This window comes from Fundulus heteroclitus, chromosome 1, assembly GCF_011125445.2.
Source record: "Fundulus heteroclitus isolate FHET01 chromosome 1, MU-UCD_Fhet_4.1, whole genome shotgun sequence".
Classification (NCBI taxonomy): Eukaryota; Metazoa; Chordata; class Actinopteri; order Cyprinodontiformes; family Fundulidae; genus Fundulus; species Fundulus heteroclitus.
Window position 1 is genome coordinate 36,591,222 of NC_046361.1, and position 12,786 is coordinate 36,604,007.

General features: G+C 41.8%; 2 protein-coding genes across 2 annotated transcripts in view; one reads left to right on the forward strand and one right to left on the reverse strand.

Annotated features, from left to right (window-relative positions):
* gdap1l1 (ganglioside induced differentiation associated protein 1-like 1) overlaps window positions 1–7,805 on the reverse strand; it is a 33,667-nt gene extending 25,862 nt beyond the window's left edge. The window contains exon 1 of the mRNA XM_036142078.1: window positions 7,143–7,805. Within this exon, the coding sequence (XP_035997971.1) occupies window positions 7,143–7,322 (180 nt within the window). The 5' untranslated portion in view covers window positions 7,323–7,805. The remainder of the gene's footprint in view (window positions 1–7,142) is intronic.
* Window positions 7,806–11,775: 3,970 nt separating this feature from the next.
* jph2 (junctophilin 2) overlaps window positions 11,776–12,786 on the forward strand; it is a 33,026-nt gene continuing 32,015 nt past the window's right edge. Inside the window, exon 1 of the mRNA XM_036142083.1 lies at window positions 11,776–12,531. Within this exon, the coding sequence (XP_035997976.1) occupies window positions 12,153–12,531 (379 nt within the window). The 5' untranslated portion in view covers window positions 11,776–12,152. The remainder of the gene's footprint in view (window positions 12,532–12,786) is intronic.

Genomic DNA, 12,786 nt, shown 5'->3' on the forward strand with positions numbered 1-12,786 from the left:
TTCATGCCCCCTTTCACAGCCAATGGGCTGAATAATTTCCTTGATATGCACATACTGTACCTACTGTATGAAAATGTCATGATATTACTCCAACAAAAATTATCAACCTGCTCAGGGGTTATCAACTGTCATATTTCATAAGAGTATAATGGAAGTTAAGACGGTTCCACATGATTTTATAAAGTATTGGATTGGACGATAATTACATTGCAATACATATTGATCGATAGATGTGTGATGCAGTAGGAAAGAAATGTCAATAAAAAGTTCTTCAATAGAAGAACAATTTTTCTTCCTGTTGTATTCTCGCCTTCGAAGTAATTACTGCTGTACAGTCATTACTTAAAACCAATCACAAACACAGGCTCAGGAATGCTCCGCCCCCTTCAAAGAGTTCAGAGAGCGCACGTTCTTTTCTCTTTTTTTTAAATCTTGCATTTGGTAAAAAAAGTTTGTTGAATAAAGGGTTGAGTTTGAATTCAGGGATTGTGTGTTCTGTATCTAAAAATAGATAATTAAGCAACAGAATAAAATGGCTGGGCTGTACTTAAAATATGTCTTAAGTTTTTTTTATATTTATCGGTATCGTATATTATGATTTTTATTTTATCGATATGTTTTTTTTTTTCTATAAAGTACATCTTTTTTCTGTGTGGTTTAAAAGTCTTCACCTCATTGCAGATGAGCTCAGACCCACCTGCTGCCAGTGTTGAGTAAGCTCTGTACTGGTGGTTACACAATACAGCAGCACTCTCCTAAAGCCCGCTGGACACTGTTAGACGCCTTTTATAATGAAAGTGAAAGTCTTACATAAAAAAGTAAAAAAGTAAAAAAAAAAACATTCATTCAGTTGCAAAATTCTTCAAAGCAGTTTCATGCACATGAAAACTGCTGATGGCTACATAATGAAGAGGCAAAGATGGCTAACACAAATGACCCATTTTAAGAAAATTTGCCCTTTTTTTACAGAAGTCGGCTAGTTAGATTAATATATCAATTTCAGCTGAACTCTTACAGTTTGACGTGCTGAAATGAGGTGAGAAGGTGATTTTGTACAAAAATCCAGTTAACATCTTTGTCTTAGCTGAAATGAGGTGAGAAGGTGATTTTGTACAAAAATCCAGTTAACATCTTTGTCTTAAAGCAGACTTGTTAAGCAGTAGTGGAAATAAACGAGTATCTGATCACCTTGTGCAGTAATATAAAAGCAATTAAAAGCTTTCAACACAAAATTGCAAAATTCTGTCTACATTAAACTCAAACCTGCAACTGTACCCCTTCCACTTCTACATGATTACACTAAAAACAAGAAGAAACTAACTCTTGCATGACTGAGCTGCTGGGCGCTGGCATAACGACACGCTGGCCTCTCCACGTGGATTCAAAACAGCTGACTCTCGCTGTCTCACTACTGGCGATGCAAATCTCTGACCTGCAGGCCTCGAGCGCCATCGATCTGTGCAGCTGCTCATAAATATGCTGTTACTTCTCAGCATTGAGCTGCATCCATCTCTGTCGTTTTCATATCTGTTGTTTTCACAATAAGATGAATATATGACATTGATGGCAGCAGCAGAGATACAACAGCAGCCGGAACGGAAGAAATGGGGGTGAAGCGTCATCAATGCAGCACAGCAACACAACTCATTATTCAGGAGCTTACTGAGACGACCCTCAAACATGTGCTAAATAAAAGCCGTATCTCTATAAATGGTTGTTTAACTGTTTAGGATTGACTCTAAAAGAATGGAGGGATGTGTCTTTGAATGGAACAAGAAATCGTTTCCGCAGGCTGACGCGCTTTAATCTTTCACGGTGCCGCAGAAGACTGATGGAGGAGAGCTGCAGAAGAAGTTAATCTCAACACTGTTTACACATGATCACAGAGCTACTCCAGCTCCGAGATTGAGACGATAATCATGACAGCGAGTCTTGTGTTTACGCACAGCTGAGTGACGACCGGCTCAATCAGCAGCTCAGGCTGGAGCCAACGATCCCGCCTCATGACTGACCTACAGATCTGAGACTGAGAATCAACTGAGCTGCAGAGTGGGGAAATAAAACTGTCCCACCACGCTTTAACTCTGTTGTCATTCCTGAAGCTGTTTGACTATATGGTGACTAACACGCAGAGAGGCACGGGTTGCATCAGTTCTCAAAATTGCGAGGAGAAAGTGATGTAAAGCTTCTTCAGTGGCATGAAGCACAGACTAATGGATTGTTGCCACTCAGATAGCAGAATGACGATAACTACAGTATTTATGGACTATAAGTTGCAATTTTTTCAAAGTGTGGCCGATCCTGAGACTTATATTCAGGTGCGGCTTATATATCAATCTTAAATGGTAATTCATATTGACCAGCGTGAATCAAGGATTAAACATTACCGTCTAGGGCTCGCTAGGCTTGTGAAAACTATCATGCGCCTGTACCACTTAAAAGTTCTGTGAAACATTAACTTCTAGACAACAAAGATTGAATATGTTTGTTTGTTGTTTCACTGTTTCAGTCTGCATTCATGCAGCAGAGTGTTGCTCAAAGGAACCAGACCGCAATAGAACCCTGTTGTTAGGCTGTCGATGAAGCTAATAAGAGCTTCATCGACAGCCCGGACAACAGAGCTGTTGTCCGGGCAGGTTACAACTTCGCTGATGCACGTGAGCTTTATGTTGCTCTGAAAAAACTGTGTTGTACTGTTAGCTTAGCATGTAGCACCGCTACGCTCACGGTCTAATTTAGGCGTAATTTTGACAGATTTCAGCGTAATGGGACATTACGCTGAGATGCGTTGATAAAACCTTTCGGGTTGGAGTTGCTAATTTACTCCATTCGTCCTCCCAGGTATGTTCAACAATATCCAGCCGGTTTTGGATGCAGCTGTGTAATTTAATAAATTGGCTCAACAGATTAAATGTCGGTTTTTAGTCTTGGATTGTCCGTCCGTCCGTCCATTTTCTTCCTCTTATCCGGGGTCGGGTCGCGGGGGCAGCAGCTTCAGTAGGGAGGCCCAGACGTTCCTCTCCCCAGCCACTTGGGCCAGCTCCTCAGGAGGAATCCCAAGGCGTTCCCAGGCCAGCCGGGAGACATAGTCCCTCCAGCGTGTCCTGGGTCTTCCCCTGGGCCTCCTCCCGGTGGGACGTGCCCGGAACACCTGACCAGATGCCCGAGCCACCTCAACTGGCTCCTCTCGACGTGGAGGAGCAGCGGCTCTACTCTGAGTCCTCCCCGGATGACTGAGCTCCTCACCCTATCTCTAAGGGAGAGCCCAGACACACTACGGAGAAAACTCATTTCAGCCGCTTGTATCCGGGATCTCGTTCTTTCGGTCACGACCCAAAGTTCGTGACCATAGTCTTGGATTGTGTGACATAAATGTCTAAATAAATGCGTATAGTCCGGAGCAATAGGTTTTTTTTTCCTCTTTATGACACATTTTTTGACTGATGTGACTTATTTTCAGAACGACTTATAGTCCGAAAAATATGGTACAACCTTTCCTTTGTCTGCAAAAACACAACTTTGGCTGTTGGGAAATTTTCTGGTTGCTTGAAACATGGAGAATTATGGTGAGGAAACAAATGGTGCGCCATGAATCAATCTGTATACGGTAAAATTAGTCAGGCTGGCTCCCTGAGCAGACAGCCTGACTAACTGACCAGCTAATATCAACTTGTTACAAAAGAACAGCAAAAAGGTAGAATATTCTTTACCATATACATTTGAAAACGGCAATACTACTACTACTACTACTACTACTACTATAAGTACTACCGGTTATGATACTGTGAGACTCTCCTTCCAGATCATGTCCATCTGCATATGTGCAAAAAGATAAGTTGGGTCATTCCTTCTTTGTGCTTGACTGTTTGTGCAGGGGACGCATTTGTTCTGTGAAAAATCGAAAGAGCAGTTTTCCAATGAGAACAGATCCAATCAAGTATCTTATTCTATTTATGTTTTAATAGCTTAAAAAGCTCTAAACATTAAATGGTCTACATTTGCGATTGACCGATTGAATGGATCATTAGATTTATTCATTATTAAAGTAGTTCCAGATTATTTCTAGGTCAGGTGACATTGGTGATAATCCTGTACTGGAGGACTTCAGACATAAAAAATTTAATTCATCTATAAATACCAGGTAGAGATGGAGCCCAGGGAGCTCAAAAGAAGGAGCATGGGGGGTATCTTCACTAAATCTCTTCTGCTGTCATCTTTTGGGGTTGCAGCATCAGAACCAGGAACTTTAAAAAAGCTCAACAAACTAATAAAGAAGGCGGACCAGTGACTCAACCAGAACTTCTATGAACTTCACATGATTGTGCAAAGGATTCTTCATGAAACGATGAACATGGAGGACAATCTTAAGTATCCTCTTCATCAAACTGTAATATAACAACGGTGTCTTCTGCAGATCTGCTGTAAAACAGATGTCTACAGGAAATCATTCCTGCCCATCAGCAACTACCACAACCTTTGAAGAAACCTGGATAATATGAATTACAACGGCGTTAATTTCACATTGGGGTTAATATATATATATATATATATATATTTATTTAATTAAATACAGGCCCTTGATGGCATCCGCATGCATTTGAATAAGATGTGGTGGACCAGAGACAGATGCAAAACATGATGGACTGTAAGCTTTAAGGAGAGGGGTATATAAACACTAATTTAGATGGAATAAAAGGTAAAACTCCTGAACTTTTATGGTGCCTATAATACCAAAGTTGACCAGGATCTATTTATAAGCAGACCCACTGATGCTGGTTTGAGTTATAACACTTTTGGATGGTTTAAAAGCTACATTTAACATCCACCAGTGTAATTTTGGAATCAGCTATGAGTCCAGTTTTCTGAAGACTTTAAAAGGAGTCCCCCAAGGCACAATCTCAGGTCCTGTTTTATTTTCCACTCTTATTAATAACATTGTAAAGAATAGGACTACAGCTAAAGGGCATCTTTAAGCAGATAACATACTAATCTATTCAGTAGGCTTTGAATTACATTTAAGCTTTTTATTATCTATTTTCACCCAGGCCGGGTTCACCCCCAAAACCTCCCCCCCCATAGCAGAATACACTCCCTGCATCTGCCATGAGATATTAATGTCCATACCCCCCTCCAGCTCGACATGGTCCAACACATGCCAGCACACCAGAGGCCCCATGTAGGGCCAGACCCAATGACACGCACTGGGCCAAACCCCCAGCAACATACTCCACAGAACCCAAACCCCCAAGGCACCCGCCCAAGGGTGACACACCCCAGGAACCTCGAGCCCCGGACTCACCCCAGACCCCCCCGGAAGCAGCACAGCTACCAAGCCAGTAGCTCACGTCCGCCGGCGCAGAACCCCCGAGGAATATCACAAGTGGCCACCAAAGGCCTTCCCGAGGCCCCCAAAGTCCCACCCCAGTGGGGGCCACAGACCCTGGCACCAGACACACCAGAAACCCCACTTCGGTTACCCGCCCCCCCAGACCCCCAAGACCCAGGCACCCCCCAAATCATTTAAGCTTCTTTAGTTCTACCACATTGCTCAGTCTGAACAGCTAAGCTCAAAGACAAATTTATTCTGAAAGTGGAAAAAACTTAATGTAAATTTCTAGAAATCTCTTCAATATATCTGTTAATATTAATATTTCTAAACTATAAGGGAACCTTATTGAGAAAGTATGATCCTTTAAGTTTCTTGAAACTTGAAATTTGGCTGTATGAATGGGTTGATTTCAGAGTGGATATTGAACATTTTATAAAGAACGTGAATGTTAAACTGTGTGTGTTTTATTTTAATAAAAGTTTGTTAATTCATAAAGAAAAAAATTCTGGCTATGATTTATTGTTCTTGGCTTTGGTGACAATACTTAAATTTATTTAAATTTAAATGCCGCTTCATCCATATGTCACTGGTAGATCCTGTATATCAATGCGCTTTACATTTTATAGCAAATTCATCGTAAAAAAAAACTGTTACTATGTATTTTGTTTTCTTTCCCTCCTTTTTATTAACATTCATAGCACTTTCCACGCAATAAAAGATGTTGCTATCATTTTTTGTGGTCCTGGAATTGCCTTCTTGTCAGAACTTTTCATGACCTGTCTCTCTGGGAGAGTTTGAAGTTGTTTTAAATAATTTTGAAACTAAAAAAATTTAATCTTCCACTCTTAAATTGGACCTTGTAGCTGAATTATATTTAGTCTTGCTTGTTTTATTTTGCTTATGTACTCGATTGTAATGTTGGCCAGGTCTCCCTAAAAAATACTCAGAACTCTCAAAGGACCTTTGGGTTAAATATATAATTAGAATGCAAATTTAACAAAAAAAAAAAAAAAACCCTGAAAGCCCTACATTTTTTATGTTGTACAACATTATATCCTTTGGAAGCCCATCTGTTTATATTAAATGGCTACATGATGTCCATGCCCAGACGATTTTGCAGACTGTCTGTTGGGATTTTTGCAAACCACCATTGTTCTCTCTTTTTTTTTTCTTCAGAACCAGTTCAGCTCAGAAAGCCCTGAGAATGTTGCAGCGGCGATCCTTTGGTCTCAGGTTTACCTTTCCTGAAGTCAATGCAAGGGTATTTATACAGTGCAGGTTAGAAACAAAATGTGAGCTTTAGTGTGAGGTTGGTGAAATATCCATTGAGAAGCAGTTTTTTTGTTTTTTTTTTTTTTTTTTTTTGGCTTCACATTGTTTATTATGCATTCCTATATGGCTGACTGGCTTAAATGCAGGAAGTTCACTAATAATTTATTATCTTGTGATCAAAGGTGGGCTTGAGAAGAGCGTAAAACAGCACCATATGGTCCGCTTCGGAGGGAGAAGGCCTTTAGACGTGAACAGCAGTTCTATCAAGTAAAATACAGAAACATTATCTGCTATTTTCATGCACAAGATGCATGACAGCAAAACATGCTTGTGTCTGCTGTATGTCGATGAAATTAGCCTCCTGCAGTATTGCTTCCCTCTCACCGAGCTGCACACACACACACACACACACACAGGAGGTAAACAAGCCCAGATGCAAACATGCCTCGGTCATAGCAAACAAACGCCGCTGAGCTCCACACTGGAGCAGCATGCAGAGACGTGAAGCCATCTCCATTTTCAGCCTCTGCTCCTCTCCTACCTTCTGCGAGGCGAAGGACTGCGTCCAGTGGTACAGAACCAGCCTGTCTTTGTTGAAGGGTCTGGACTCCGCCGTGGGCTCCTCGCACTCCTCTCCGTCCGCCACTTTGCCGTCCTCGTCCATGGCTGAGATGGGCCACCAGCTACAGTTGGTGGGGGTAACATGGTTGGAAGACGCCATGACAGAGCGTTTTGTGCGTGTGGAGGAGAGGAGAGGAGAGAGGAGGGACGGAGGGGATGGATGCACGCAGAGGGAGGAGAGAGAGAGCGAGAGAGAGAGAGAGAGAGGTGGAGGTGGGAGGGGTGGGGGAGCAGGAGAGGAGGATGTCAGCAGCTCGAGCGCAGCATCACCTGGGCGCGCGGCAGAGAGGGACAGCTCCGGTGCTGAAATCCGCCTCACCTCCCGCTAAAGGAAAACGCCCGCACAGCCTAATCCATATGCAGGCAGCTTCTCACTAATAGCTCGGTGCCGCGCGCAGATAAATCAGAAGGACCGTGTCCCGTCACGCAGCGAGGCACGCACGTACATGCGCAGTGGAGACCCGCGGAGGGAGCAGTCGGTGGAAGGTCAAGCGGCTCCTCTAAGGACATGTAAAATAACAATTTCTGTTGCTGTGTTTCATCACCAGCTGGATACTCTTATCCCGGCGTCTTGATAAATCGTTTATACGCCTTTTCACTTTTTTTTTTTGTCACGTCACAAGCACAAACTTTAACGTGGTTTAGGATTTTATATCTTACACGAGCAAAAAAGTAGAGTGTGGCCGGTTTTCAAAGGTTGTGGAATGTTTTGTGTTTAAAATTACAAGTTGTTCTTGTTACAAATAAAGAAAAATGTTGGTTACTTTGTACGTCACAACAGCAATGCCACTGAGTAGTGTTAGTTTGTTTTTGTACACTTGAATATGTTCGTTGCATTTGTCTGTGTAGTTGCATATTTCTTTCACCAGAGGGCAGTGCTTAGAAGTTGACAGTAGTTTTTCCTAAGACTTGGCTAAAATGCATGTTGGGAAATAATGTTTTCTATGACTGGATACTTGGAGGTGAACCCTGAATGTCAAGAGCAATTGAATAAATTCTACAAGTTGTCTGTCCGTTTATTTATGGACCTGACTTAAAGTACTTGCCCACTCTTTTTAGTTTATTTAGATTTTTTAAGAACTCTGAATATAATGTTGCTGCAATTACGGCTGTAATTTTTTTTGTGGATGGTTTCAGCTCATGTACAGCATAAAACTGGTCTTTGAGGACCATCTCAAGCAGAATCAGAATAAATGGAAAGCATCTGTGAGCATCAGTTTTCAAACCTAACATGAAATCTCAACTACATTTTGGTCTGGACTTATATTAGGCCCTTCTAACACATGAATGTGCTTTGGTCTTAACCATTGCCGTTCTGGCTCTATATTTTGGGTTCTTGTCTTGCTAGAAGGTGAACATCTGCCCCAATCTTAAGTCTTTTGCAGTTTGGAGCAGGTCTCACTGGACTGAGTTGTATTGAACTCATCTTCTCAACTCCAACCAGCTTCCCTTTCCTTGCTGAAGAAAATCAGCCTCAAAGCATGATGCTGCCACCCTTATATTCCACAGAAGGAATGGTGCATTCATTGGGGTTGATTGATCTATGCTGGTAAACAATACGTTTTAGATGGAAACTCATTTTGAACACAATGATCTAAATAATCCAAGTTAAACAACCCAAGCTGGAGTCTTTACCATTTCATCCCTCAGTCTCGCTGTTCCATCTGTGAATATTAAAGTTAGATTTCATGTTGTCTTCTCCAGGACTAGGCTCTGTGGCTGAATGTGAGTAGATACAAATGCTGAATGTTCTGGAAAGATAAGACATGAAGGTGCTAATCATCCAATAAAACCCTTTCAGTCGAAAAAAATAAATAAATTCCTAATCATTTTTGTAACTATCCCTTCTTCTTCCTTTCTTCCTTTCCAATGCATCAACTGTTGATGTTTAATGGTTCAGAATTCAAACTGTGGTTTCCCACATTTCTGGCTTGTGAGCGCTTGATGCATATTCTCTATGAACATCAATAACAAAGCTCTCTTTAGACTAATGTATATTCTTGTGGTATCCTTCAGAAAAAACAAAAACAAACAAAGAATTGTCTCATCCTTTCGCCAAAACTGCAGTTCAGTTTTGCTGCGTATTACATCCATACATCCATATCCCTCTGTGGGTATACACACATACTTTAGAAAACATTGATACAGCAGGATGACTTAACACAAATAGCTGGATTATACGCTGACCTATAGGGGAAGTAAGACCCTCACATACAAATTAGAAAAAACAAACAAATCTTAACCTTAACCTCAATGTGCCAGTATTAACTATATGTCTTTCAGATAGTGTAATAGCTTCTGATAAATTGACACCTTAGGATGTTGTAAGTAGAATACATTTCAGGTTAAAAGTAAGTTGATTTTCCGACTAATTAAGACCCAATTTATCAGGACACAATAAAACATCATGTTAAAATGATAGATCCTCGGAGGAAACAGCGACAAAGGTGAAAAAAATCTTGCAATTTTTAAAAAATTTTTTTAACTAGACCAAATACAAATGATGCACTGAACACAGTTCACTGATCCAGATGTGGTGGTTGTTCTTCAGCATTATCTGCTTCTCCTGTGTCCATCTCCCTTCCTTTGCTGCCCATCTTCTCCTCCAGGGTGTGGCTGCTCCTGTTGTGCCAGTTATTCCCCTACAGCTGATCTCTTGGTCAAGCCACAGTTTAAAAAGGATCAGCACCACGATTTGTTAAACTTAGCTAAATGCAGCGACGGTTCTTGTTGTTCCTGGTAATAGACCAAAAACATTTTTAAGACCAGCATAATAAAAAACATTCGACCCAAACAGTTAGGAAACTAAACACCTTCTTTTTGTCTTAATGAAAACATCTGAGCCCATTTTTTTAGTCTTCGCAATGTTTTGTTTATCAAGGGAAGGGGCTTTCTTCAAGCAAAAAAGTAAAATTTAAACTTTTTTATTATACTATAATCACGTTTAATCACCAACAAGGATTGTAGAGTTTAAGATGCATATTTTTAGTTTTTTATTTACATAATCTGCCATTCTGTATATTATCCAAGCATCTAAAAACATATTACCTTAGGAATGTAAACACAGGTATGAGATGTGGACTGATGGAGACACGTTTCCTTCAGCTTCTGCAGATGATTCCTTAATGAATGTCTTCATGATATTTATCCTGATGTCTTCTCCTAATAACAACTCTTTTCCCCATAATTATTGACTGCAGCCATATAGTTTTTTTTCATTCAGAACGTTTTTACTCACTTAAATTCCCACAGCACCTGCGCAGTCAGACATCCAGGTTAACCTGTTGAACTGTCTTCACCAGATCCAGTGCTGCTGTCTTTCCTGCTTTCCTTTATGTTTATATGTGCCTGTATACTTAAGTCAAGGTGCTGGGGATATCTAACATACTGCTTTTCTGGAGGTAGTCACCTCTGCTGATTGATTAATTAATAGCAGTTGATTAATAGGACCTGGCTGGCGATTGGCTCCTTGAATTGCTTCAGATGCATTTTTTTCATTTTGACTTAGATTGTGTCAGGCTTATAAAGAAACCCATTCATTTATCGTCTATACCTGCTTTTCTGCGCAGGGTCACTGAGGTTAGATGTTGCCTATTACCAGCAGTCATTGGGTGAGAGGTGACGTCCACTCTGGTCAGGTCGTCAGTCCATCACAGAGCAGTATACAGACACACGGGACAAACAAGTCCTCCGGAGTACCAGGACAGAGCCCATACATGCAGGGAGAACCATGCAAGCTCAATGCAGAAGGTGTAGAAAGAAAAGCCCCCCATCCAGGATTCAAATCCAGTACTTTGTTGCAGCAAAGCACCAGTGCTACCAACTGTGCAGCCCCGTGAAGCAATAACTCAAAATTGCTACATGTTCCTTGTGACTGAATGCAAGAGTTAAAATACTAAGCTCTTACAAAAGATACTTAAATGGATGAGCACAAACACATCAGCAGTTTCATGGAAGCAAAATAGCTGAAATTTTTACCTGATCAAAAGGTTACACACAGCACTTGGACATGGGGAAGATTTCGTCAGTGGTATTTTCTAAAGGATCCAGCAGAGGGCGACATGAATCGCTCATAATAATAAGACATTTTGGTTGGAAAATCCTAAAAGCTGGATTGATAAAGCAATTTATTTAGATGTGTTTTAATGCATTTTAAATAGCAAACCAGTAATTATTGTATTTTAAAGTGCAAGCCAACACAAGTACCACTGAATTGTACCTTTAGAAAAATGTATGGATTTGATGTCTTAGGTGAACTGTAAAAATTTAATTTCACTTTATTCAAAGACATTAGTAGAAAAAAAATGCATGGTTTGATTTATGGACAGGAGGCTGTTAGAGGATCTTTGCGCTCAACTCTATTACCTGCGTGGTGCCCAGGGTAAAGTGTGTGGACTCGGAGAGGGACCTGAAAGGCACGCAGCTACTTCAGTCCCGAAGGGGCAAGACTCTGGCATGGCTCCTTGCAGGCAGCCGAGTTAAGGATTGGGTTGTATTTTTGGAAGGCCGTGTGTGTTTGTGGATTGGTCGCCTTGTTAGGTTTGCTGAAGTGTGTCCAACTGCTGCGGCTGTCAGGGGGTAGCTGGGTGGCAGGGAAAGGGGGGGAAAGCCACCTGAGAAAGCCATGTAAGATCCCTGGCTTATCAAGACGCACATCCAAATTTATCCACAATTCACTTAAAAATTCGCAACACAAAAATGAGTTTCAGGGTCGACGCGTCAACGGAGTAATCGACGCATCCAAACGCAAGACAACTTATCCGGAGAGGTTAGGAGAAGAGCCCCCCATGGAGATCGCCACAGAAGAAACCCACTAAAGTTCACCTCACATCTGCATGCCAGGTGAAAGTGACGTCGGTATCTCCGGACAGGTAAAGGGAAAGAGAAAAGCCCAGTTTCTCGTTTGTGCGTCTTGGAGCCGCGCGTCGGCATGAGTGGAGGTCGCTTCGAGTTTGACGACGGCGGGGCTTACTGCGGAGGGTGGGAGGGGGGCAAAGCCCACGGCCACGGCATCTGCACCGGACCCAAGGGCCAGGGCGAGTACTCGGGCTCCTGGAACTACGGCTTCGAGGTGGTCGGGGTCTACACGTGGCCCAGCGGGAACACCTACGAGGGCTACTGGTCGCAGGGCAAGCGCCACGGGCTGGGAGTGGAAACCAAAGGACACTGGATTTACAGAGGGGAATGGACTCATGGCTTCAAAGGGAGGTATGGGGTCCGGATCAGCGTGGGCAGCGGAGCAAAGTATGAGGGAACCTGGAATAATGGGCTTCAGGATGGATATGGGACAGAAACATACGCAGATGGAGGTGAGTGGGTCGTTGGTCTTAGTGGTATGGGGGGCCAAAAGGGCTACAATTCCATAAATAGATGAGTCTTTAAATGCATATTTATAAATATACGGCTTTGAATACAAGTTGAAACGCATGTGTTGATAAAATATCTTAGTCTATAACTATTTTAAAGTTAAAATTGTTTAGAAAATTCACAAGTAAGTAGTTAAATGTTGAACCCGCTGCAGAAACCATGTTGCCTATCCTGATTTTGGACCACCTTTGTGTCTC